This window comes from Seriola lalandi, unplaced genomic scaffold, assembly GCF_002814215.2.
Source record: "Seriola lalandi dorsalis isolate HSWRI2012SDOR001 ecotype SW California unplaced genomic scaffold, Sedor1 jcf7180002054425, whole genome shotgun sequence".
Classification (NCBI taxonomy): domain Eukaryota; kingdom Metazoa; phylum Chordata; class Actinopteri; order Carangiformes; family Carangidae; genus Seriola; species Seriola lalandi.
The window spans coordinates 3,540,710-3,567,993 of record NW_019524978.1 but is presented as its reverse complement, the minus strand read 5'-3'; the positions used below and the strand labels follow the sequence as shown (position 1 = coordinate 3,567,993).

General features: G+C 39.7%; 2 protein-coding genes across 4 annotated transcripts in view; both read right to left on the bottom strand.

Annotated features, from left to right (window-relative positions):
* The window catches only part of ncam3 (neural cell adhesion molecule 3), an 8,651-nt gene extending 8,213 nt beyond the window's left edge, over positions 1-438 (bottom strand). The window contains exons 1-2 of the mRNA XM_087175179.1: positions 378-438; positions 54-125 (exon numbers count right to left, since the gene is read on the bottom strand). Coding sequence (XP_087031305.1) covers positions 54-125; positions 378-438 — 133 coding nt within the window. The remainder of the gene's footprint in view (positions 1-53; positions 126-377) is intronic.
* A 15,475-nt stretch (positions 439-15,913) lies between these two features.
* sult2st3 (sulfotransferase family 2, cytosolic sulfotransferase 3) lies at positions 15,914-25,982 on the bottom strand. Of its 3 annotated transcripts, none has more exons than XM_023410396.2 (6): positions 25,832-25,982; positions 18,546-18,754; positions 18,305-18,431; positions 17,985-18,079; positions 17,166-17,346; positions 15,914-16,771 (listed from the first exon to the last, which is right to left on the bottom strand). In XM_023410396.2, the coding sequence occupies exons 1-6, from the start codon at positions 25,965-25,967 to the stop codon at positions 16,659-16,661; spliced, it is 861 nt and encodes a 286-aa protein (XP_023266164.1). In that variant the 5' UTR covers positions 25,968-25,982; the 3' UTR covers positions 15,914-16,658. The 3 variants fall into 3 exon arrangements, with proteins under 3 accessions (XP_023266164.1, XP_023266163.1, XP_087031332.1); XM_023410395.2 differs by lacking the exon at positions 25,832-25,982 and adding an exon at positions 23,033-23,487; XM_087175206.1 differs by lacking the exon at positions 25,832-25,982 and adding an exon at positions 21,503-21,717.
* Positions 25,983-27,284: the final 1,302 nt, after the last annotated feature.

Sequence of the window (27,284 nt, the reverse complement as noted above, 5' to 3'; positions counted from 1 at the left end):
TTTTTATTCACACAGACAAGTGTCATTAGTCATCAAATGAAGAAGTGACTCACCTTTACACAGCAATAAGATCTCTTCTCCCACCAGCACATCTTGTTTAGGGGAAACGATTTGCATCCTTGCATCTATAGGAAGAAGTTGCACATTTTATAAAAACGTTGACCACAATGAGCTTTTAAAGTGAAAACACTGTTATTAATTAATTAAGTAATTAATCCACCTTTCCACCTGCAGAAAGGTGTCAGCTGTGTGTAGGATTGTGTTTTCTAACAGGCAGAAAAACTTGTATTTTTTACATTTAAGAAGCTTTCTTTTGCTCACAGTCTGGATTTTTGATCCATGCAGTGTGTATGAAAACATATCATCACAAGTCTTACCTGTGCCATATGCAAGCAGCAGCAGCAAGGCCAGTTTCAGGAGAGCTGATTGGTTAGTCATGTTCACCATGCAGCAGGTTACCAATCCCATAACCTTTTAAATGTGAACTCTGCAGTTTCTCTCTTGAGTGTGAAAGTCAGTCGGAACACAACTGGACAAAATGCTCAAATGCTGATCTAGTGAAATTTACAAACCTAACTAAAGATCTGCTACACAACAAAAACACGTCAAATATCTTCACCTCAGCATCACACTGACATGCTGACACCTGTTGTTGCCAAACCACCTACAATAAGTATGACAGGGAGAGGGTCTCTGCAAGAGGTTATATAGGGGCCCAACAACTGAGATGAGAGGAAATGTGAGAGGGGAAGGGGAGAGACAGAGAGAGAGAGAGAGAGAGAGAGAGAGAGAGAGAGAGAGAGAGAGAGAAAGCACTAGTCTCTCATCCCTCCTTCAACCCCAACAGGGTTACTGTTACTGTTCTGAGAAATGGGAGGTGATGACATGAATGACGTCTTTCCCTCTCTTCATCCTGTCAAATATCTGTTACCTCACAACTGTGTCTACCTGTCCTGTTTGTCTCTATTTTTTTACTTCTTTTGTTCTTCCTCTCTCCCTCTCTCTCTCTCTGTCTCTCTCTCTCTCTCTCGCTCCCCCTCCTCTCTCTCTCATTCTCTCTCTCTCTCCCTCCAGGCTACCGGATGAAAGCAGCGGAGGCAGCTCCCCACAGGGGAAGAAAAGATGGAGAAAGATATTTCTATCATTCCATCGTTTTTTCCTCTCCCATTTAAAAAAGGTCACATTCTTCTCAAGCACACGGACCAAACTGCACATACGGTGCCAAATTCACATCTGTTGAAAACATACATCCTGTAGGATGCTGAAATCAACAAACCCCTCTGACAAAGAATGTTTTCTTAACTTTGAGAAACAGCTCATATTCAGTGATCACAAAAGAAAGAGTTCAAAAACAAGTTTTTGTATAAGTAGCCAAAGTCTAGTCAGTGATAAGTGGTATATAGAAATATTCCCAGGGGGTTGAATTGGCATGGAAGGGTACATAAAATGTAATAATTTACAATTTGACTTGTAAAAATAATAAAAGCATGTGTGTTGCTAATAATAGTAATAGTATCACTGTTCCATTTAAATGTCCTGGTATTGTACATGCTGGCTCACTGTCATGACACTGGGATTATGTGATTAGTAACACCTGTGCTCTACCACCATGACAGTCAAATTGATTGCTTTGAAATGTAGGGCTACAGTGCCTAAATGAACCCTAACCTTAATCCTGCCTAAATGAAACGCAGCCATCTTTAACTTTAGTACTTACACCTGTGTTTGACAAGATGCCACTGTTAGACATACAAAGTTTGTCTAATCAGTCGTCTCTCAGCAAATCCGGCTGGCTTCAGGGCTTTGACGATGAACATCCTAAACCTGGTGAGCTCTTCATGGTCAGTATCAGTTACACAACCATGCACATGTGCGCGGGTGTACACACACACACACACACACACACACACAGAATGGACAGTATCAGTCAATATCACTGACAGATTGAATCTGTCAAAATTTTCATCAAATTCTCTGCCTGAAAGACCTGAAAAAATGTAAAATAAAATTGTTTCATGATAATGTAAACATTATTAAAACAGACCTACTGACCTACACATCTTCCATTTAATGTTTTTGGTAGATGTGCTCTTCTAATATTTCACAAATTACAGAGTATTCAGTGAAAAGAAGAGGCAGAAAGGCAATAGGCATTTCACAGAAGGAAAAAGGCACAGGTGTTACCAATGACATTAATGATGGTTCTGTTTTATTCAAGTGTCCCAGGAAGTCAGGACAGTGAGCCACCATGCACAATGCCAGGACCTAGGAACTGAAGCAGCTAAATGGGATTCACCCGTCACTCATTTCATTATTTACAGCTGTGATTTTTCTACTGTGACATGTCGAATGTCTGCTGTGAAAAAGACCTATGGAATTTTTATATAGGAGGTTCATCACAGACTGTGATAAAAGTGTCAACATAATGACCCTCTTTGACTGAAACACCCAAACAAACACACACGCACGCACACACACACAGTTTACGTCACTGCCCTTTCATCTATGTGGTGTTAGTGCCCGCCGCCAGTCAAGTTTCATTCCTCTGGGTCCTATAACTTCCATTGGCCAACAGCCAGCCTGCCCCTCCCACCTTCCCCTTGATAGCCTATCAATGTATCCACGCAGTCATCCAGTCAGCCAATCAAAGGGTACAGAGTCCAAAGGGGCCGCCTATCAGGTTGATTATCAGGAGGTGCTATTATGGCTCATTAGAACGGAGTGTGCTCATAATGAGGGCTGTTAACAAGGGCCATTAACGAGGGTGGGCACGCACTGACAGCTGCTTATATCACATTTGTCAGAGCTCATCATTTTTCTCTTGTTCACTGTCCTAACGGTTAAAAACTCTTGTTTCCATTGATGCTGCTGTCTACATTGGGTCACTGCAGGACCAAGACTCAACAACGACTAACTGCAAAGATACTAAAGCATCTTTATGTAGAGACCATGGTTTTTGAGGCTTATGGCTTTCACAGATGCTATTATATTGTATGTTGAGGGCATGTTGCATTGTGTGCTAATGTCTGTCCTGCTCCATATTATTCTTTATAGCAAGCAATCTTTTTTCAAACACTGAAACAAGCTGTTAAATGAAACCTGTTTGTCAGAGATAGAGCCCCATATATGACAGACCTAGTTCTTAGACCTTGTTTATGCCAGTCATACAGTGGAAGCAGCTTGTTAGCATCAGCTGCAGTTCATCATTAGAGTCTAAACTGGATCTGTTCTTAAGCATTAAGCACTTAAGAATTAAATGAAATATATATACATATATATATATATATATGAATATATGAATATACTTAAACTATGTGACAGTGACTTATGGACAATGCAGATACATTGATTAAATTGTAAGTTGATATATAGATTTGAATATGAAAAATTAGGGTTAGTGAAACTTAATGTGAAAGGATTCAAATACACACACTGGCATTTTCAGTCCGCTATCCATTTTCACTTGTCACACTGTGGGGGTTTCTTAGCATTACAAGATAATGCAACACAGAGTTTAATAGGTTAATAACATTAGCTAATAACAGCATGTGTAAATAGTTTATTCCCCCAAGAAAACGCTCTGGGATAAGCTACACACACACACACACACACACACACACACAAATATATACACATGACATTGAACATTCATTGTTCCTCTCTTTGTCTTTGTGACCAATAAATAAACAAAATACTGAGAACAATTGGCTGTTCTGTTGGTGCCAAAACCTCCACATTGTTCTTATAATAGTAATCACACACTTTGCCTCCCTCACACACATACACACATACACAAATATACCTGCATACCTACATGCAGGCACAATCCATTTTCGCAATTTTATTATAATAGTATTGGATTAAAGAAATAAGAAATAAATAAGCTAATAGGAAAGTCAAGAAAAATATGACTTAGTTAAACAGTAATGTCACGTCTGTTATTGAACAGCGGTGTGACTGCTCAGTACATCGAAACAAGTGAAAATGTTAACACACTAGCTTACATTTGAAGTTCCCTGTAAGTCTCCCAGTCTCAGGAAGATAGCAGTGCTCAAGGAGTCAGTGAGTGTTTGCTTGTGGACAACACACGTGTATGGTCTGTGCACTTGTGTGCCTGTTAACCATTCTCTCTGCAAATACAAAGTACAACATCTGTAGTAAAACTATAAACCATTTACATGATATATATATGTGTGTGTGTGTGTGTGTGTGTGTGTGCCTATTATACAGACACAAACACATCCATGTGCAGAACACATGTTCTGACAGAAACAATACTATGACAGCTGAAAACATGAGGACGAGACAGGCAGGAAGGAGAGAGAGACAGAGACAGATTCTCGTGACTGGAGAAGACACACCCTCACTCTCCCATTTGTGCGAACAAAAGAGACCTGTGTGTGTGTTTGTGTGTGTGTGTGTGTGTGTGTGTGTGTGTGTGTGTGTGTGTGTGTGTGTGTGCGTACATCCTCAAGTATCTTTACTATACAGATAAGCTTGGTTCATTGGTTTATGTAACTAGAACCACACTACACAGTACTGTCTAAACAATTTGACGAGGCAGGCAGTGAAAGAACAGAAAAAAATTACACTTATACTGAACATTACATTGTTTTCCTGTTTTATTTTCAACAAGAGAGATGCTGTGTTTGAGAGTCAAGACAGCTGCCATCTTTCACAATGAGCTGAAAAAACATTGTGGGCAATTGCGACATAAATCACCAAATCCAGTCTGGCATGATTTACATGCAAAAGACGATACTTTGAAACATTTGAAAACATTGAGACAATCAAGATCATATCAACAATTCTGATGTAAAGAAATGAGACAGATAATAATAATGAGAATAATAATCTGGGATATTCTTTGACTGAACAGACTCACATTGTTACTACATGGATGGACCCAGATTCACAGTCTTTTCTCTGTTTCAGATAATATGAACCTGTTAACAGAGATTAAACTTCACTTGTGCCAATTCAGAAACCGTCTTTCTCAGTTATTGCAATCTTGCTAGAGCTTCCATGTCATTGCCAATTTATAACAATTTACTGTGAATAAAATTCTCACTGCTGACAGGATGATAGCTATTAAGTTTAAGATAAAAACTGAAATACTAATAGAAAATAACTCAAACTTGGGAGCAATCATGTCATTGTCTTCAATGCACCACTCTGTAGTATTACCGTAACATCAAGATGCAGGAAGTACTTAGTGATTTGTGTGCATGTGCCTGTGTTTGTGTGTAATGCCCACTGCACGTCCGCCACCCAGCTGAACCAATGATTTAACCAAAGAGCAATGCCACCTCACTGAGTGAATGTATGTTAGTGTGTATGTTAGTGTGTGTGTGTGTGTGTGTGTGTGTGTGTGTGTGTGTGTGTGTGTGTGTGCGTGCGTGCATTGCAGAGAATGTTATTCTTGAGTATGATTTCTTCACAAGCTATCTGAAATTAGCTATAAAAAGTTTTAATGTCATATACAATTTTGAATGCTGTGAAAACGTAAATAAAAGGTTTTATGACTCATTAAATGTGAGCAATGACCTTCTAGCCTTGCTTCACACTGCAGGGCTGAATATTTTAAAAGACAGTGAGAAGATAATACTGTAGAAATCTTGGGTGAAGTACAGCCACAATATGTCAAATGCACTTTGTCATGTTGCCTTATAACTGGTTCTTTTCCTGTAACATTATTGCTAAAGGTTGAAAATGTAGAGAATCCATTAATAAAGCTGAGAAGTAGGAAAGATGATTTTCGGAAAGTCTCTTGTTGACATGACAGTGCAACAGATTCAGCCAAAATATCTCTTCATTCTTCATTCTCTCGTCATTATTTTCAAACATTTCAGTCAAACTCCAGCAATCTCCAGATCAAGTTATTTATTATAATCTGAAAAAGTCAAACTCTTTTAAATATCTATTGGACATGTTGTTTTATACTGACTTACACTGAGTGAACTTTTACTGAAGTATGAATATTTTTCTTATCTACTCACTGTAAACCACATATTGCTGTAGCCCTCTGTTTTGCACAAAGCAATTTCAGATAATAATTCATATGACATTTCATGGAAAAGACTTTGATGATGAAGTCCACACCACTATCGGCAGTAAGGTCTTGTAAGTACTGTGGTGTAACAGTGCAGTTTGCAGTATTATGGGCATAGTGACCCCTTGGACTGCTTATTTCTCACACACAGAGCCGTGGCTTGTGCTCACGTCTGTAACATCATCACGGTTACTAAAATAGCACCAAACAAAAGGAATACTTCCCTTCTCCTCTGTTCTCTGTATTGTTATCAATGTGAAAGTGACAACAACGCAGCTGCTCGCTATATTTATCCAGCTAATATTTATACACAGAAAAGACAGTAGGAGCGACGCCCTGAGGTCGTCAAAACCTCTGTGTACGCCAACCATTGTTGTCACATAAACAACCAATAAACAAACACTGCAGTGTGTTGTCGTCCTGTGCACCATATTGATGTGCATTGTGTGTGATTTTACCGTGCCGCGTCTATTCTGGACTGGGCCGGCGTTCAGCCAGACCCCTGCACCTCCACACGACTATTTCCTGCTCCTCCTTGCCTCTTGTGCCATACAGGAAACTCATAGTGGATTAGCACACAGGTAACAGACGTGGTCCTCTAACATCTGTCTGTCTCCATGTGTTCTCTGGGCATCAGTGGCAAAGGCCTAGGGGCACAACATCCCACTGACATTCTTATGACCACAGAAAGATGAGCAGGAGGAGACATAGAGGCGGGTGTGGTCCTAAGTATGGTGCTACTCAAAGAGAAGATTTTTCAGCCAAAGTCGTGTCCCTCATCAAACAGCTGGGCAGTCTAAACAATCCTGAATGTTGTGATTAAGTCTCTCATCAGAGCTTTCATCTGGACATCAAGAACATCTCAACCCAGTTCCAGCTGCAGATGTGTTGTTGATGTTTCATTGCTCCAATTAAAATACAACATCACAGTGGGAGAACTGAGCAGCACAAAAAACACTGTTGGAATTAAATGTTCCAACAGTACATCAAGTGAAAGGTCTGAGAGAGATGGTACTGAGCTGACTCTAGGTTGCTTGGCAAAATGTTTGCTATAAGAGCATCTTGAAAATAGAGCTGTTTGCCACTAAAATCCCAGAAATTTCTTTCTGCGCTTTCTGTTTGAAAGGTGGAAGGGAAAAGTGCTGAAATTAGTGTCCTTCAATTAAGTCTTTCACTCATTCAGTCCAGCATCAGCGTGTGATCAGAGGCCACCCTGCACGGCTCCCACAATGTTACCGCACGTCACTGAAATTCAAAATACAATCAGGAACAACAATAGTAGGAAGACAGATGTTAGGCTGGTCTGCAGTCAGCTTGTCTCTAAACTAAGCATCTTTACATGTGCTTAGACTATAATGAACTGTCTTTTGTAGACAAACGGAGCAGTGTAGCTAATGAGCTCTAATACCTCCAAGCTGCTTCTACATCGCTGCACTCAAGTGTAGAAGGTTCACTTCTATATGTGGATTCAGTGTGGCCCCACTTTCTGTCTTTACATGTGGGTTGGATAGATTTAGACTCGTACGTTTGCTCAGGCAGGGATTTAAATTTAACTTGTCCTCTACTGTCAATCAGTTGATTTACAAGTAAATGACATGAATGACATACTTCTGTTACAATGAGGCACTTCAGTTACAGTTTTTGTTGACCCAATCCCGGCTTAGGAATACAAACAATATTTTACCAGAATGGAGCCATGTTTATTTGACTTATAGTTTATTTTGCATGCCATCGCATGAGTGACTGAATTCATGTCCAAACACTACAGGGGCTGTGAGCGCTTTGCCAGAAGCTGATATGTTACTAGAATTTCCGTTAAGGATGTTTTCTTCCAAACACATGCAGCTTCTCATTCAGCAGACATCATTAAAACCGACAGCCTCTGATATCTGCCGTGCTCTGGATTTTCAGTTTCTCAGTTGTAAAAACAAATCATATTTTATGAATGAACATTTGTCTAGTAGGGAACTTGTGGGCACAGGATGCACAGATTTTGACAGTGGGTTTTTTGGGTGGGTTTGAGAGTTAAAGCATTTCAATTGTCACAATATAAAAGATAAAAACGCACACTCTGCATTTGTACCTTTACGTGTAAAAAGTCAGAGTCAGCTTGTGGACACAGTAAAGGGTCAGTGGCACAGTGTTGGGCAAACTAGCACGTAACGTCTCCTTGCAGCATTACTGTAAGTAATTTGTTAATGGGTCTTATCTCTGTCTCTAGTGTTGACTGAGGCCTTTTCTTTTGTTGGACTGTTGCCTTGGGGAGTTAATGAGGGGAAAAGGGAAGATCTCATAGTGAAACAGCAAATCCTCTTTTTTTACATCACTCTCACACGCACACTAGCACGCACGCACGCACGCACGCACACACACACACACACACACACACACACACACACACACACACACACACACACAGCAAAGACTGTGGTGTGAAGATTGGCATCCAATTGCGGTAAATCTGGATTATTCTTCACCAGCACATGAAACTGAAATGGAGTCTAATAGTCTGATTTAATAAAGTAGTACATCCCTCACTGAAACTGTAATGGGGGGGGGGGGGGGGGGGGTGTAATAATAAATGCAATAAATGAGCTAAAGCAGCAGACATTTAGCATCAGCTACAGCATGAATTCTTTTTTTCTTTATTCCGATAAAGAAACTTGCTGCCGGTTGATGACATAATATTGTTACGTAAGTACAGTCACAGTGGACCCTGAATGCTACCAGCTGCGTGCGCCTGCCAGTCTGGTGATGTGACATGGAGCTGCCCAAACCTACATGAATGTTGTTGTGTCTGAGCCTCATTCAGGGACTTCTGCTGTTTATTTTTTTTCAATCTTTTTTGGGCCTCCCTGACCACATCCTCCTGCACTTTCCAAAGCTACTCATACCGTCATTCCCGTCACCCCCCCCCCCCAAAACACACACTCACCCAGCCACCCACTCCCAGGCATGTGTAGTGACATACATACAGGAAGAGGGACACACTGCTGAAACAATAGGGAGACATCACAACTGCAGCCAGGAGCCATGCTGCAGATGAAGCAGAAGGGATGTTAGGTAATTTTTGTTACCCAAAATACATGAAAAGACATTTCAGGAATCATTTGTGCTGGTTTATTAATTTCTGACTAGTAGTTTTCGTGCATGTTAATGTTTTTTGAATGGATGACTATGGCGCTGACAAATTGAGAAGCTGTAATCAATAAATGAAAGCAATAAATACAATTAAAAAAAACAAAAAGAAAGAAAATATACGTTTATTTGAATACACTCAGCAGACACTATGGGACTAAACACAATATTTCCTGGTTTGCTTAAGTCTTTTCTCATATTTACGATGCAGCCCAGCAGGTGAATAATATAAATGTCCTCTTAGGCCATGTGCCTGGGGGGGTCTCTGACCGGTCTACCGCCTCCTCCTCCTCCCACCCAGGCTCTGTGTCTGTCTGTCTGTGTCTCTACGTGACCGGTCCAGGGTCTGTCAGTGCCAGTGGAAGCCGCCACGGCAGCAGATAACACTAACTAGCTTCCTGCCATTACTGCTAATTGCCCCACGGCCCGGAACCGTGCAGACACCCTGGGTGGGGCGTGACTGAAGAGTGTGTGTGTGTCTGTGTGTGTGTTTGAGAAAAAGTTATTCACATGCCTGCAAATGCAACTATCTGTTTATTAGGCTGTATTCATCACTGTATACATCCCCTGTCCTGGGGAAACATATGGTTGATGTGTTGTATTAGTTGTGTTGGTGCATTCATAGAAAACGGAAGAGAGGATGAAGGTTATGTGACTGCAGAGGGATGGATGGGAGAGATAATATGAAGCCAGACAAAATGTGTATGTTGTCTGTATATCACAGTGGCATACAACATGGAATAATCTGTTGTGCATTGCATCTAAAGAATATAGACTCATCATATGGATAGATGCCACACAAATGTATTGTGTATTTAATTTATAAAAAATGGAATTAAGGACAAAGCAACAATGTGGTTAGTAAAAAAAAGTAACCGCAATAATAACATTTTAGTACATAGTAGTGTTAATACTGAATAATATCAATAGCAAAGCAGCCAAAATAATAAAGTAGTGTGCACATGCATGCAGCTGATTACAGTATTATGAGAAAAATAAGAGACATGGACTCAATCTCATGCACTGCAATGCCAAGTATTGTATACAACACAAGGTTGTACAAGGTGATTGTGCATCCGTCTTCCTGATGACTTTGTCTAACAAAAAGGGAGGAGAGGATGTTTAGATGTTGTATGTTATCACTGGTCTATCTGCAGATGTCTACAGTTGGCTATATGACCCTGGGGAGGGCTGGCAGCAGACTGTATGTATCTAACAGGGACATCAAGCACGGACAATTTAACTATGCAGCTGATACAGAAACATAATGGATAAAATAGCAATACTCAGAAACACACACATTTCTTTACAACTAAAAAGAATCATTTAACATTTTGGGAAATGTATTTATTCACTCTCTTGCCAAAAGTTAGATTGATACCACACATTGTTACCATGCAGATATTCGTGCATGTATGGTATGGATGTGTAACTGGAGCCAGCAGCCAGTTAGCTTAAAGCTAACTTGGGAAAAGATGGAAACAGCAAACCTGGCTCTTTTCAATGGTAGACCAGAATACCACCTCGTGGTTGTCTGCCTCCGCCTCTCAGACTAGTTTTAGGTTACATCCCTGTTTATCCAGTGTCATATAAAATATGAACCATTTGTGTGAAATGTTGTCATAACTGCTGTCTTGAGTAATGGCTAAAAAGTGTTTTGTGAAGTCATGCTGACCTTGACCTTTGACAACAAAAATCTAATCAGTTTGTCCTTGAGTCCAAGTGAATGTTTGTACATAAATGGAAGAAATTCCCTCAAGGCGTTATGGAGATGTTGCATTCACAAGGCCAAAACCATGTTTTGTGAGGTCATCATGACCTTGATCTTTGACCTTTGACCACCAAAATCTAATCAGTTCATCTTTGAGTCCAATTGAACGTTTGTGCCAAATTTGAAGAAGTTCTGTCAAGATGTTACTGAGATATTGTGTCCACGAGAATGGGACGGACAGGCGGACAACCAGAATATGCCTCTGGCTCTGGCTGTCGTTGACACAGAGGCATTAAAATAATGAGACTACCAGGACATGTTATATCAAGTTTGTATTATCTGTACAAAATCTTAAATTCAACAATTTCATGAGAGGCTATGTGCTGAGTAGCTAAAGAAAAAAACAGCAAACTAGACTTTACATGTTGGTTTTTGTACAGATAAAAGGAGATATGTTAAGTATTGAGTTTTAGAGATGCTGGAAGATGGATTTTGTTACTTGGCAGAACCAGGCTAGCTGTCTCTCCATGGTTCCAGTGTTTGTGCTAAGCTAAGCTAATTCTCTGCTGGCTGTTGCTATATATATATGTACTGTACAGACTATCACTCTTCTCATCTGCAAGAAAACAAATAAACATATTTTCTAAAACATTTAATCAATTTTTTAAACCAGTGGGAAGACATAAAGAAAGATATTATGTCGTAAACACAAAACCCTGGCCCACAAAGCAACTCCAACTGCTCTGGTTACTGGAATTAGTAACCTTCTTTGTGTACACTTGCACACTCCACCATTGTCACAGGTGTTTTTCTTTAAAGCCCAGGCTGGTGCTGAGATTTGTGTGGCAGAAAATGTCAGATGTCATAACCCTTGGACCTAAGCAGCTGATTCCAAACATTGGTCCTACATCTGATGAAAAGCTTTTGGTTGTCTTTGACTGAGGTTTCATTGGATAAACTTGAGCATTGCTCTGGCCGGAGGAAGCCAACAGACTTAAGAAGACTTGGTTGACTGAATGTATAAACTTTAGTTTGAAGTAAAAAGATTACAGGATCTTCTGAGAGGTTATTGGTTATCATCTTGTGTAAGTCTGTGTGTGTGTCTACAGTATGTTGATGAGAAGAGAGCATCAAAGCAGGCTAGCATCCTGTGGGCAGCCCAGGGCAGGACCAATGGGCACAAGGCGGCAGCGAGGTGGGTGTCCTGAAAGCAGGCACCACATCGTCTGCCCACACACACACACACACACACACACACACACACACACACACACACACACACACACACACACACACACATATGCAAACACAGCTATATGCACACACACCCAAAACCTCCCCTGGGCACAAAAGGCCACCATGTAATTGAAGTAGTGTCAGAGCTCAGGGGATGGAGAGATGGGAGGGACACACAAACACACACTCAGATGAGCATTCTGCAGCACTGACCAATATAAATTCAAAATGAATACTCTATTCACAGCATTGTGTACAAATTACATTTTGTAGTTTTAGTCAAATTAATGATCATTGAAATGTATCTTTTTATCTATTCTATCTACTTTTTTGTGATGCGCTTTCTTTGCATTAACTGTCACAGAAACCAAGGAAGAAAGACAACAGCTTGCCTCAGCTGCATAAATATCAGGACTCAATAGTGTGAGTGAGAACATGGCAGGACTGGTGTATTGAATACATATAAATTGACAATTTAATTTTGGTATTAATTAATTGATTAATTAATAGTTGGACGCTGCTGGTAGAGATGATCAGTTGAAATTCAACGACGTGCTCCATGCATTTGATGATACAATGCGTCACTATCGCAGCAGTGTCGGTAGTAAATCTCCTGATTGTCTAAAACAATTTAGAGACTCAGCTTGACTGATTTTTTATGTGAGAGATGAAACTCAATATGTGAAAATGAATTATAATTGATCTAGGTTTATTTAGTCAGATTATAAGCCAGTCAGGGAACAAGAGGCCGTCGCATTGTGGTGATAGAGGTGAGTGTGTGTGTGTAGAAATGACAGTGAATAGTCTGTAATACGGATGGTTGTTAGAGTTAGATATAGATTTAGTTGATTAGATACACAAATTGTGATGAAGAGAAAATCTATTTATATGAGCAACATAAATGCTCAGGCTTGAAACTGACTGGTAAAACAAATCCATTCTGTAATGCATGGATGTGGCATTACAGTATGTACTGTAAAAATTCATATATTCTAAAGAGATACTTTAAATTGAGTAAAATGCTTTATGGATATTTTACTGGACTTATCATGACCCCTCAGTGAATCTTGTCTGCTTGTTATAAGTGGGTGTGTTTCTTGTTTTGTCTGCTCCCTATCTCTCTCTCTCTCTGGCTGCACACATGTAAGATGTTAACAATCAAGCATGCTGGTCTGCCATCAAGCAATCACCTGCTCCCCTTTCAAACCCTGCAACTGCATCCAGTCTCTGCTGGACCGCTGTGCCATACACGGTTGGTTTGTGTGCCACGCTCCAGCGCAAGTCACAGTCAGAGTCACATATATTATCTAGTCATTTTGGCTTTTGTCTGCAACCTCTAAGGTTTACTTTCTGTTTCCAGTTCACCTGTTCAAAATAAAAGACTTTACTTTATCTTTACATGCTTCTCCCGTGTCTGCATTTTGGTCCACCCACTGATTTGTGACTAGACCAGTATTTTCTTTCACTGAAAAGATAAAGCTGAAGATATAAGAAGACTACAAACAACAATGGTCTGAGAAGTCTCGAGAGTTTCCATAATACCACTTCTCTTCATTCTTGACCCTTTTTGTCAAGGGTCAAGAATGAAATTACAGGGATGGTGACAGGATGTTTTCAATGTTTGACGCAAATCTTTTAAGTCAACATTTTATAATTAGAAAGTCAGACATGAATCTGATCAGTGAATAAATTATTTTCCTAATTCAAACAATGGATTATTTAATTTAGAAAATGCCAAAAAACTAAATTTACATCTCTTATATGACTTTGCAGACTACAAGGAACAAAACTATCATTATTGGGAGATGCAATCACTGAAAACTTTGCCAGTGTCTTACCACAAAATAATCCCATCTGTGAGGCTGATCCACGGCTTAATGTTTGGGCAAGAACGTCCAGGAGGTTCTTTTTCTTTAGATCTGTCACAAGACTCTTTTTATAGAGCAGATTTAAATGTGCCAGTAAAACCAGCAACGGCCAAGTGTAAAACAGAAGCATCGATTGGTTTTCTGTGAATGACTCTCTATAAATTATTTTGCTATAACTATGATTTTTCTGCCTGTGTCTATGAACCTGCCAGTCGACATCTGCCAGCCTGTCTTTGTGCTGATCTCTCTGGGTGAGTGACTGATTTGATTATTTGTTTTTGTGATGTACAAAAGGATACAGAGGTTGAATTGAGTCTGAGGAAAGTGATGATGTTGCTGCCATCTAATGGCTGAATCAAATACATTTCATAAATGAGCTGCTTCAGCATTTCAGTGTGGATGTTTTCTGTACATTTGTACATTTGCCAATTGCCTGCCAAGTGTGTGTGTGTGTGTGTGTGTGTGTGTGTGTGTGTGTGTGTGTGTGTGTGTGTGTGTGTGTGTGTCAGCCACATATGAGATGCCAGATGCAAAAAGTCTCTCAGGCCCTTTCTGGCTCTCCCTTTGTTCCTGTCTGCATGGAGGGTGAAACATGTTTGGACTTGTTTGCTCTCAGTCTCCAGGCATTTCTTTTTAAACAAAGCAAAGTGAAACACTGTGAGCAACTGCTGTGCTGTATTGGAAAGGTCAGGACTGGTAGTCAAGGTGTTAATACAGCTTAAGAGCCAGGAACACTGGACAAAGTCATGAATTATAGTAATACAAAATGATCATTTTGACAGTACAGTGGCCTGTAGAAATACTGCTTGCCATATATTAGTTTGCGGTTCTGTGGGACATAAACCAGTGGATATACTGTTAATTTACTTCTAATTTTTCCATTTTACACTGATTGAATTAAAACACTGTCCACAAACACAGAGGTGATACTATGAAATAAAGGCCTGCTCTAGAAAGCTACAATAAAATTAAACTTCACTTATTTGTAGGATAATGAACTTTGAGATGTGTTTCCTCACTAGGCTTTTAGCTATGCTCCATCAGCTTCTGAGTAAAACATCTTTACCTAAAGCTCTTTATAGTTTTTTACCGCTCCTTTACTTACCAGTAAACAAAACTATTACATATTATGTCTTTGCTGTTTCATGCCAGGCAGCCAGCGTACACTTGACTTGTCTGAGCTCGCCTGCTAAAATAGATACCTATTGTATATGAAGGTAGTAACTCAAACATACAGACTCCAGGAGTCTCCAAGAGACGCTGGGTTATTTTTTCATACTAATCAGAACTAATAACTTAATATAGGAGGCCATGGAACATAAAACTTAAAAAATAAATTTAAAGTTTTTAAAAAGTTGTCCTTAAGGTATAATTCAGGCTTTGTTGATCTTTAATCACATTATCTAACTAACAGTGACACATTTATTGGTTTACCATTAACTGCACAACTTACAAAACAGCATGTTGCTCTTACTTTTTCCTACTGGTATGGAGATTACTTTGGGTTTGTTTTGCCCAGATTTTAATACATACAGAATGTCTTTCCAATCTCTGACGGAAAAAAAAGTCTGTCTTCCCAGAACCAATGTCCGAATTTATTTGGATAATCCACAGACCTCAGCACGAACAGTATTTTTTCAATTTTTTTATGGTTGTTATGAGACTCATCCAGCAGCTCTCCACAGTCTTACCATGATGGCTGACTGTCAACGTAGCCAACAATACAGCTGCTGCAGTTCACAAGAGCTTGAAGTTTGAGTCTCCAGGGGAATGACATTTCCTGGCAAACAAGACTAATTTACTTCAACAGATTAGCAAATAGATTTAACCTTTTTTATGTAAATTCTAATTAAGGCTGGAGCAAGCATGCCTCAAGTAATACAAATTGAGATATTGAAGGAATGCATATCAATCCAGTAATAATTTAATAACAGTGAATCAAAAGTTGAAACACCATAATAATTATAACAAAGGGTTAATACATATATAAAAATTGCATAATCCATTAAAATCCAATAATTAAACCAAATACAAACCAAATTTCCTTTCCTTCATTTTCTTGTGTCAAGACTGTGTCACATTGAAACTGCTTGGAAAAATGAATCAAAGCAAATGTAAAATGCTGTAATCCGAATGATGACAGCAGACTCTTTTACATGTCTTCATAACATGAGTTTTGAATCTTTTAATTGTCACTTGATTTGTGAGGAAGTGGTTTGTCCCAAATATGCATAGACAGGTAAATAACCAGTAATAAGTATGACATGGTAATCAAGCATTTACTAGGTAATTATGCAATACCTACCTGTGTGAAAATTGTCCAATAAACAGTATGTCATATATAAACTGTACCTACAAGTGTAACATTACGTCATGCTATTATGCAAATTGGCAAGAAGAAAGCAATTGTTGTGTCTTTGTTTTAATCATGTTAAGTGGTAGAAAAATAACTAAATATGTTGCTCATAAGATCAGGTACAGTTGTGAAGCATCTAAATGATCATTGTTGATGGAAATGATCATCAGCATTTCCTCGTTAGCTAGCAGTTAATATCTAAACCAAAAGTAACGATCTGCAATTGCTGGCCTATTCTGACATGAATGATATGGGCGGTCCGCTTCCTATCTCTCTCCTCTTTCCTCTGGCTGATGGTCAATCCAGATACGGCAGAGAGAAGTTCTCACCCTCCAGCTCTTTGGAAATGACCGACATGAATTGGGCCAGTTGTTCTGAGGTAAAATGGTTTCTCCAGTCTCCAGCAACCCCTGACACAAAAACACACACACCAAGACAAGTCAATAAAAAAAAACATATCTACTGTTTAGTACAAAAGTCAAACATTTATATGGAGACTGAAAATCAACTTACAGGTCTCAAGTCTCACTCCTTATAACCGGATTTCAAGATGTCAACCTTAACCAGGTTGACAGTTAAATCCAGTCAACCAGTTAAATGCAATTTAAAGCAAATTGCAAAGGAACATTTGTAGATGCTGGTCTCATTGATCAGTGTACAAATTTAGCTCAGAAAATGATCAGGGAAATTACTCAACTATATGGTCAAATAGCCAATAACACTACAAACATGGGCAAGAGTAAAAGTGGAAAATGGCTCCAGCAGGTTATAAGTCAAATGCATGATGGACACATGGAGCCTCACCTTTCCTGAAGAATGGGGATTTGTCAGCGTCCATGTACACTTTTGGGACCAGGCTGAAGTTGGACATGTTGTTGGCCTTCATGGTCTTGAAGGAGCAATGCTCTGCTATCTTCTGAATGGTTTCTTCACTCAGGTTTCTGCCCAGGAAATCTGAAATACGCCTGAGAGCTGCAGGCAGGTCCTAGAAGAAGAGCACATGGACTGGGCTCTGGCAACATGTTTTCTAGCTGTTAGTTGAAAATAAAACAACAAGCGCCCACACACTGAGACACCAACTGAAAACAATATTAGCACACTGTCAGGAGGGGCAAACCAGGCAAATAATTCCCCCAAGGGGAAAGCGGCCCCCGATGGCCCTTCATATTAGCACAGTTTGCAACGACAGATATAAACCTCCTATACAATGAACTGCTGCTCCCCCAAAACCGCCCTAAGTGGGGCCCCTGATGATGTGTGCTGTCCCTACTGTCTACCAATAGACTGCATGTGAGGCATTTACGGAACATCTGTAAATTGTTGCATCTGCCAATAGTCTGTAGTCTGCGTGGGTGTGGGGGGTTTCTTTGATGGACTTCGATTGGCTTCTTTGCTTGGGGCTCCCCAGATTGTAGGATCGCCGATGATTGGCATGGGGAAATAACAAATTGTGTAAAATCGTGTCTGTTTCTTGGAGCAGACACCCTGTTGACTTCTGTTCTAATAAAAAGAAAAATGCTCAACAAGACATTTAGCGTCAACCAGCAACTCTGGCCTAAAAACATAAACATTGCCATTTAAAAACTCAACATTTGTTTATGAGTGTGCTGGGAGTGTTCCTACCTGAACCATTTCTTCATATGTGATGTAAATTATTCTGTCTCCCAGCTCTTTGTGTCTCCAGCTCTTCACATGGTCTGTCCATTTTCCAAACAGCACTGCAGACAACATAGACATTAGAGCGCAGCATAAATGCAATCAAACACTGCTCTACATTGGTTAAATGACAAATAATGACTTCTGTCTGTCACATGCTTTCAGAAGGTCCTTAATTTTCAACATCCAAAATCTGCTCACATGGTAACACACAAACATTGCTGAACTCCACTTCCCTGAAATTCAAACATTTCTCTGTGTAAACTCTTTATCATGTGACCTCTGACCTCTGCCTTCCAGGAATTTCTCCATGAACTCATCAAAAGTTCCTGGATCCTCGAGGAATCCGGCCATCTGGTGGAAGTAGTACGAAGACACCATGACGTCCATGGGATTCCTCATGACATAGATCACCTATGGCAGAGACAACAGATGACATAATGAGCGTAATGTGTAAAAGATACTTATATGAGATCAGATTAAGAGAAGAACACATGGGAATATCACACAAAGACTCCACCCATTTACCTTGGCTTTGGAGGTGTGGAAGGACGGGGGCATGAGGTGGTGAGGAAAATGTGTGACCATCGCCCGTGGAGATGCCAGCTGATCCACGACAAATGCCAATCTTTTCTCCTCCAGCCAGGGCACCCTGTCCCAGTTAGGAATGGTTTGGATCGGTGTCAGATCCCCACCATTCAGCACCAGTGGGAGGATCTCCTGCATCCAGATTGTACCTGCAAAAAATGTATTATAAAACATTATATTGTCTAAATGGGGGATTTTCGAATCTGACATTGTGGGCAACAAAACTGGGACAACTGCCCTTCATCACCCCCTAACCCTAACCCACTTGACCCCATTTTTTGTTTACATTGTGACAAATTGCCATCATTAAAATATGCTGAATTAGATATTAGCTGTTCTTATTTTCAGTGTACGCATGAATGTACAAACAACTATCACTGGATTACTTTGATTGTGGAGACAACTTTAAAACATTAAGATTCTCAGACCAGTTCTGGAGTTATAAGGAGCATCTTTTTTCAATTTTTATTGAGATCATGCTAAGGCCTATTATTCTCAACCTTGTATTGGATTCATAAGTAATATCTCAAAAGATAATATGAGGACACAAGTGGCTCCAGACTCACTCAAGTCTGATGCCCTCATAACCATCTAGACAACTAAAACTGCAGCATAGACTATTTCTACAACACAATGAGGCTACATAGTAGTTTTCAACCCATTGCATTATGTGTGTATTGGAGCCTCTGTTTTCATGGCCCTGAGCAGAAACAAGGAATGTAAGTAAATGAATGAATACACACAAGATCACATTCCATGTCAAACAGTCATCACATTCATGAGTCTCACACAGCGTGTGCTGACGCTAAACTACTGAAATGATAACAACAGAAACAGCTATCATTCTGCAGCTGTTCAGTTTCTCAGTTTTCTCTCCCCAACATGATCTAAACCAGAATGTTTGTGCTCTGTGCAAACACACACAGCCAAACAACAGTTCAAAGTCAGTAAAAATATACACAATGATTTCATAATATATCCTTAAGCCATTTGGAAAATAGCCATTTGGAAATAAATCAAAGTTGGTTGCCAATGACTTTCACAAGCAGATAAGACTCATGACTGTAGCTTAGAGAAATCACATCAGAGCTTTTCATTTAATGTAGTAGTTTAGTGACTGCTTTAGTTCTCTCACTGCTGCTCACACAAGGAGGAAATGATTGAGTGAAGGGTCTGAACTGTTGCATAGAATTCATTTCTGTTGTGCTGACAGCTAACACACTGTATATGATTTACAGTTTCTCATATTAAGTTCCCAATGCCATATTTCCTTTTGATTAAGAAATATCTGGTATTCATTTTTTAGCTTTCACATTCTGCCCATTAGCTGAACCATATATGGACTCTGTACTCACCATCTCTGTACTGTGAGGAAAAATATGATACGGTGGTGTTTTATCATTTGCTGTCTGTTAGTAGACTTTGATATAAAAACATCTGGTGTGGAATGTTTCCTTATATGTAAGTCCCAAGGAAGTTTTGGCAGGGACTTTCAGTCAAACCATCAGTTTTCTGAAGAGAAGGGTCTATTGGGCCATATTTGGTGTATTGTTCCTGTATCTGCCAATTTCAAACTGACAAGGAACCGCATGACCACTAATGCAGCGCCAATATTCATGAACACAATGATCCTAACACACATCACGTACTGTCTGACAAGTTGGGTACATGTCAACAAAACCACACTAAAGCAAACAGAATTCTTGTACAATCAAACGATAAAAATCTAGACAAGAAACCACAAGGATATCATCGTTGTAATATTTAAAAAAAAAACACAATTTACTATGGTGGGAAAACATGGTTAAATACAGTAGACTGTGTCTTGTTTTCAAGGTATTACAAAATATGGCTCTTCCACCACTTTGTACATACATCACACTAAAAACAAGCCAAACTACTAAAGCAACAGCTAGAGGAGATTGTCTGGCTCATAGAAGACAAAGTAGTTTTGGCCAATCTGCTTTTTCTGTCAAAGCCTCTAAGGATTGGAACAAACTACCACAACATAACAAACTGTCTCTAATTACCACTCAATTTCCACAACATTAAGAACCTGGTTTATTAGAAATCAAGAACTTATGAACACTAGAACAGTGAGGGGTTTTCATGTTTTGCTATTTGTTGGTTTGTTGATTGTTTCTATGCTTTTATGTATTCTTAATGTTTGTGCCTTTTTAACTCTTGCTTGCCCAGGGACTACAGATGGAAATTAGCCTCTCTGGCATATTTTCAGAAATGTTATGAATATGAATAGTCCCTGTCAAAAAAAAGAGGGCGGTGTTGACTTTTTGAAAAGAGAGATGATTTCTGTATTGCAGTAGGATGTCAGGATAGGATCTATTCAATTTGTATTTCTGGCCACCTGGTGAATTTACAAACTTAGTAAACATCAATGAAAATGAGGTATGAAGCCAAAGAAACACCTCCATTTCTCCTGCATGTTAGGCATGCACACACACACACACACACACACACACACACACACTAAGACACACACACTAAGCCACAACAGTGTGACAGCGAGCCAGCATGCACAGTACCAGGACCCTGAAACTAAAGAAGGTACAGGAAATCCAACCCTCATTAATTTCATTACTTACACCTATTTATTTACTTTTTAAGTGCTGCGAGAAACTGGCCCTGGGAGAAACAGCGAAAACACAAACCTCCTTGTGAAAAATTAAACAATTGTGATTTGAACATAAGCCACAGTGTCAAAGACTGATATCACATAGTGGACAGCATCGCACAGAGCTCAGTGCTCGTACTCAGGCAGCATGATGAGGCAGCACTTTGACCTGGCTTCATGACGAATTTACATAAAATTAAACAGTACTAAAACTGGTAACACCTGCTACATCAAGGTGAGTAAGACATTTACTAATACACTGTACCTGACTTGGGGAAAGTGACGACAAACACATTGGTATCTTCTACAGACAAATTGTGGGCAAACTCCAAGCTCTCGCGGAGTGACACTCAGAGGGAAGAAGAATGCCGCCATGCAGGATATACTTGTCTGTGGACATGACCGTGCTCAGTCCAGGGTCTTCAAGCAGATTCAGCAAGGGACTCGGTCGGGTAGCCCACACTTTGCTCCTCTCTGTCAGGACAGAGTCTCCTCTTACATCTAGTCTGTTCCCCTGAGCTCTTGTTTATTAAGGGTTCAGGTTGATGAGGTGGTTTCCGTTTTTCCACAAATATTTATTAATGACAGGTCTGAACGGCAGGTCATAAGACAATCATGCTAACTCAGGGCCTGGGCCCTTCAGGGGACTTGGATAACAGGGTTAAAGATTTACACAGGCCCATGCAATTTGGGAGCATCAGTTTTGTTTGTAAAACTCGCTCTTACCGATGACACTGAGACATCTAAAATGAACCCTACAGACTCCGTAGGTCTTTTTCACAGAAGACATTTTAATATGTCACGTAGTAAAAGCACAGGCGTAAATGTTTTAAATCAGTGATGGTTAAATTGCATTTAGCTGTTTCAGTTTCAGGGTGCATGCTGGCTCACTGTCACGCTGCCATGATTTACTGGGTCACTGAAAAGAACAGAACCATCATTAATGTTATTAGTTAACATTGCTGACTTAAGGACAATACCCAGTGACAGAGAAACAAACTGTTCTCGAGCAGCATCATGACAGCTCCTAAGGTTAAACAAGGAAGTTAAGATAGGAGTAGTAGGTTTGTCAGCTGCCCACACAAGCCTGCCTTCCTTTCAGGGTGATTTGTGCCCTAAGACTGAGAAAAGGCGAGGATCATCATTTATGTCAAAATGCTGCAGACAGTACCAGTTTGTGTATTTGCCAGTGTGGATTCAGACTCCCTTGGCTTATGTTAGAGAAGGATTTAAATGGTGTTCTTCTTTAAGTTAAGTTTGTCTCATTTGTCTCATAAGCAAACCAGCTCACACAAGTGCCCATGAGCCAAAAAATATTTCTTATTTGTGAAGATTTTGTGGTATGTGCTGGTATTCAGAGGTAAGGCCTGTAAGCACTGTTGCCGTTGGGGGTTTCTACATGAAATCTACTGAATGTGCTGCACACTGTGGCGCGGAAGCTCTGCAGCCACAGGCCTGAGAAAGCTCCCTGCTTCCTCTCTCTTCTTTTAAAACTAATGCTTTAATTCAGGGACTATAATCTGCGATGGGTGGCGCTCGACTCCAAAGACCACCACAGCGAACTGTGAGCCAAACAAATGTAAAACGTGATATAAAATGTGTCTGTGGCATTTTAGTCGTGTTTGTTAATGACACAGGAAAGTTGTAAACAGAGAAAACACACCCTGTCAACTCTGCTGCAAGTGCAGCCAGCAGACTGACTGGATGCGTAAGGACATAAAACACGTCATATTAGTCGACTAAGTTTTAACATTAAAAGTAAACTACAGTCTTACATCTGTCTGGAAACACTGACCTGCCTTCGGGTACGTGACAGCCACGACGTCATTGTCTTGAAACGTAAACTCCTGCGCAAACTTCAGGCTCTCAGAGCAGTGAGTCTCTTTGGGAAGCATTAAGCCATGATAAAATATATACATCTCTTCAGAAGACATTATGCTGCGAGGGATAAAGTCAAGTTGAAGTCTGCCCTGCCTTCAGACGGTGTTGCTCTTTCGTTACAGTTGTCCACTCTGTGGGAAGGGTTTGGTTCAGGTCTACAGGCAAACGCATATCAACGCGAAACAGATCTGACAAAACATTATTCGTGTCATGCAGGAAATAATATCAACCAAGTCTGGAAATGTAGAGCTGGGACAAATGGACCAAGTGTTTCCAACTGGTACTTTTATGCACGAATCGCCGTATGTCCACACGGATAGTCTTCCGACTTCTCTATACCAAACTAATTGCCAGCCATATAAACGACAGCTTCACAACCCCGAACAGTGTTTGAAAACTCACTAACTCACTTGAGTGCAGTGTGATAAAGTTGAGCTTGCTCAAAGCAGTAACTACAGGTAGTGACTGAGTGCAGAGACGTGCAGAAGATGTAAGAGGGGCAGGGGCCACAATTCATAAAATGCACTTTTTCAGCTTAATCAACATGCATCAGAATGCTGAATTGACTTAGTAAATAATTATTAATAAATGAATTGTATAATAATAATAATACTATCACTACTACTGCTAATATATTATAATTATTATTATAATTGCTATTATTATTATTATTATTATACAATTCATTTATTATTAATAATTATTATTATTATTGTTGTTGTTGTTATTATTATTTATTGTTTTATTTGTCTACTGCTATTGTTCACCATCTCATGCTACCAGCAAGTGGGCCTAAGCATTCATTGTGCTGTGTACATGTAGTTTACATGCCAGATAAAACTACTGCTACTAATAGCCTACTACTACTGTAATATCATATATCTTATATGTAATTAGCACATTTCAAGATGCTAAATAGTTCAAGCATAGATAGGCTGACCATACCATGCCAAATAGTGTCAAATTCCCTAAGTGCATACAAAATGAAAATCAATAGTGTATTAATATTTTGTTTGGTCACATACCTGATGCCGACCTCAAAGTAACTCACCACACTGACGTACACTGAGAGTATACATTTTGTCTACAGAGTCCTTGCAGTGGAAATATATATATATATATAAATATATCCCAGTCAATATATATATATATATATATATAAATTGGAAGGCAGGCTGTGCACAAATAGGAATTTATTTATAAAATTATATTTATTAAAATACCTCAGAAAATGACACTTTCTTAGGAGGCAAAACAGCAGTTGCTCAAGCCCCTTTTGAGGTAACTATCTATGCACCAGGACTGACTGACTGGTTTTCTGCTTGGGGCTTACAATAGCTGCATGTGCTCACTGCTGAGACTGTTTACACACACCCATACAAACCTGTAGACTCAACTCAATTGGTGCTGATACCAGCTACTTAGTCTGCTGCCTGCAGACTTTGGAGAGACTTTACACAAATGATAGTTCCCATTGCAGCACAGACTTCCTCATAAATATATCTGGGAGATGCAGGAAATGGATAAATATAACTCACGAAATTAGTTATTAATGGCTGTTTGAGTCATGAAATGCTCTTAATGAATTCTGTTTTATTTCCCCTTTCCATATTGTGAAATATAATTGTTTATCATTTTAATTTTACAATGACTGGCAGCTTCTTTGTTATGGCGCCTAATTTATTGTATGTGAATTATTCCTTAGCATCTTATGGTGTTTAATTTGTATCAAAATGGAAAGCCAATCTGTAGGTTGCAGACCGATGTCTGCCTTACATGACAATTGTAGTCCATCGCTATCAACCCACAACAGGGATGGTTGTCACAAGTGCACAAGACGTATTCGACAGTGCGCATCTATTGAACAGAATAAGCTGAAGGAGAATAAGGGCACTCTATTTCTACATGACACTGTCTGTAGGCTTCCATTGCAGATTGAAAGGGACTCTAATAAGGATACGGTTTTTGAGGATTTCAAATAAAAGCAAAAAAGTGTGACTACCATCCCCGTTCTCCCCTACTCCCTCCTGATCTGTACCGATAACTACAGTATGCTATAGGTTAATCTTTGCTAGGTAACTAAACCAAAAACAAATCAACAGTGGTGGTTAACTTTACTATGACACCTATTTCAGTTGCATTAGGGAAATACACAGCATATTGTTCAGGCAGCTAACTACAGACAACAAAACCCATACACCAAGTTAACCAGTTTTACCCCTAGTCTGTCCTTATCTAGCGTTATTCATTTTCAACAGCATCATGTTGCTAGCTAAGGGAGTTCTGGCTCCCTCTGTGCTGACGGACACACTTGTTTCCACAGTTTAATTGGCTCAGGGCAGGTAGGCAATGACAACTTCTAAAGAGAGACAAATAAGACACATAAACAGCCACTGCCGTCTACTACATGTTTATTTTAAGTTTTATGTGTTAATATAGACACAGTGAGAACAGCTGTGTCTAATTTCACCCATTTAGGCTTTGTGAACCATTTTTATTGTTATATTAACAAACTAGAATGAAAAAAGAAAAAAAACCAACATAACAGTACCAAAAATGGTGAATAATACTATAAAGTATGCTGCATGTATGTGTAAAAAGGTGCACAACTATACACTGTATTCACAAAAGTTGGTAAAAATTACTGCTCACCCTGGAGACAACTGGAGCCCGCTAAAAAGAGACAGCAGATATAAAAATGAATATATTGTACCTGATTTGGGGTATGTCACAGCAAACACATCTGTGTCTTCCACAGAGAAATTTTGGGCATATTCCAAACTCTCCATGCTGTGAGCCTCAGGGGGCAGGAGAAGGCCATGGTACCGAAGGTATTCAGGAGAAGACATGATTTGTTTTCCTGGCTCAGCGTCTGAAGCTCTGCAGTGGGAGTGGTAGCCTCCACGTTGCTCCTACCTTGCTCCTTCTCCTGTTACATATAACCCCTTTTCCCTGAGCTCCTCTTGATTTGCCTCTCTAGCTTAAAGGGCTGAACCACCACTGACTGCTTCACTATACAATTCTCTGAATGGCAAGTCTTTAATGCAACTCATAAGCAGTTTTCTAACTCAGGGGTCGGAACCACAGGACGATCTGTAAAAAGCACAAATCCACCCTTGCTTACGGAAGCCCACTTTTTTTCTGAGAATGTTTTGGTTTTACATATAAAAAGTAAAAAGATTATTGTAATGTCATGAACTACCAGTAGGTAACAGAGTGGGATGCTGGATGGGACAGGATGTTGAACATCTTTGGGACCATCAGGAATCCCCTCTGTGCTTGTGAGTATCCACAATGTGACTGAAGAGGTGCTAAGAACCTTATCTGTGTCTGTATCTTGACAAAAAGAAATTGCAGTGATTCTATGTTAAAGCTTTCCTGGACTGGATATAGAGACGGCCCTAATGTCCATCGAACCCAGATCATTCTGACTCACACTATTAATCTTATTGAGTGTGAATTAACCTGTGTGGACCAGGCTAGGCTCTGATCCTAGAGTCACACTACTACTACTACACTAATTATTCAACTATTCTCTCTGGAATTCACCAGGTCAGGCTAATGTCAATGAATCAAGCAAGCATGTTTTTTTTCGGCCAGCACACACAAACAATAGTGTATGGACAGAGAAAGTAGTATGTATATGTGTGTGTGTGTGTGTGTTAGGTAACAGTAAAGCCCATTGTGGCATTTTAATAATGAGACCCTTGTTGGAGCCCAGAGGCCCCAGCTGAGAGAGGGATAAAGAAAGAGGCAGAGAAAATCCAGGCAGGGTGAGTTCAACTAACTGAAAGGGGGTAAGCAGATAAATTGTGTGTGAAAAGATGGTAGAGTAAATCAGCAGAGGAGACACACAGATTTACTTGAACTATGTCAATTTTTTTTAGGACCTTTCCCTTTGTGCTCTCTTTTTTATTTATTTTTTTTATAGTGTCTGAGAAAAAAGATGATCGTGTGAGATAAAAGCAGAGTACAGCATCATTTCTGTCTGGTTCCTTTGTGGCCCTTTGTCCCCATTTGATAGAAGGAAAAATGTTTTTTGTGTTCGTTTGAATCGAACGTCTTCACTGACTACTGTGATAGTAGGCATAAATAAACCCTCATTAAAACGAACTTAAAGCTCATTAAACACTGGGCCTAGCAGCATGACTTTCTTTAATAAATAA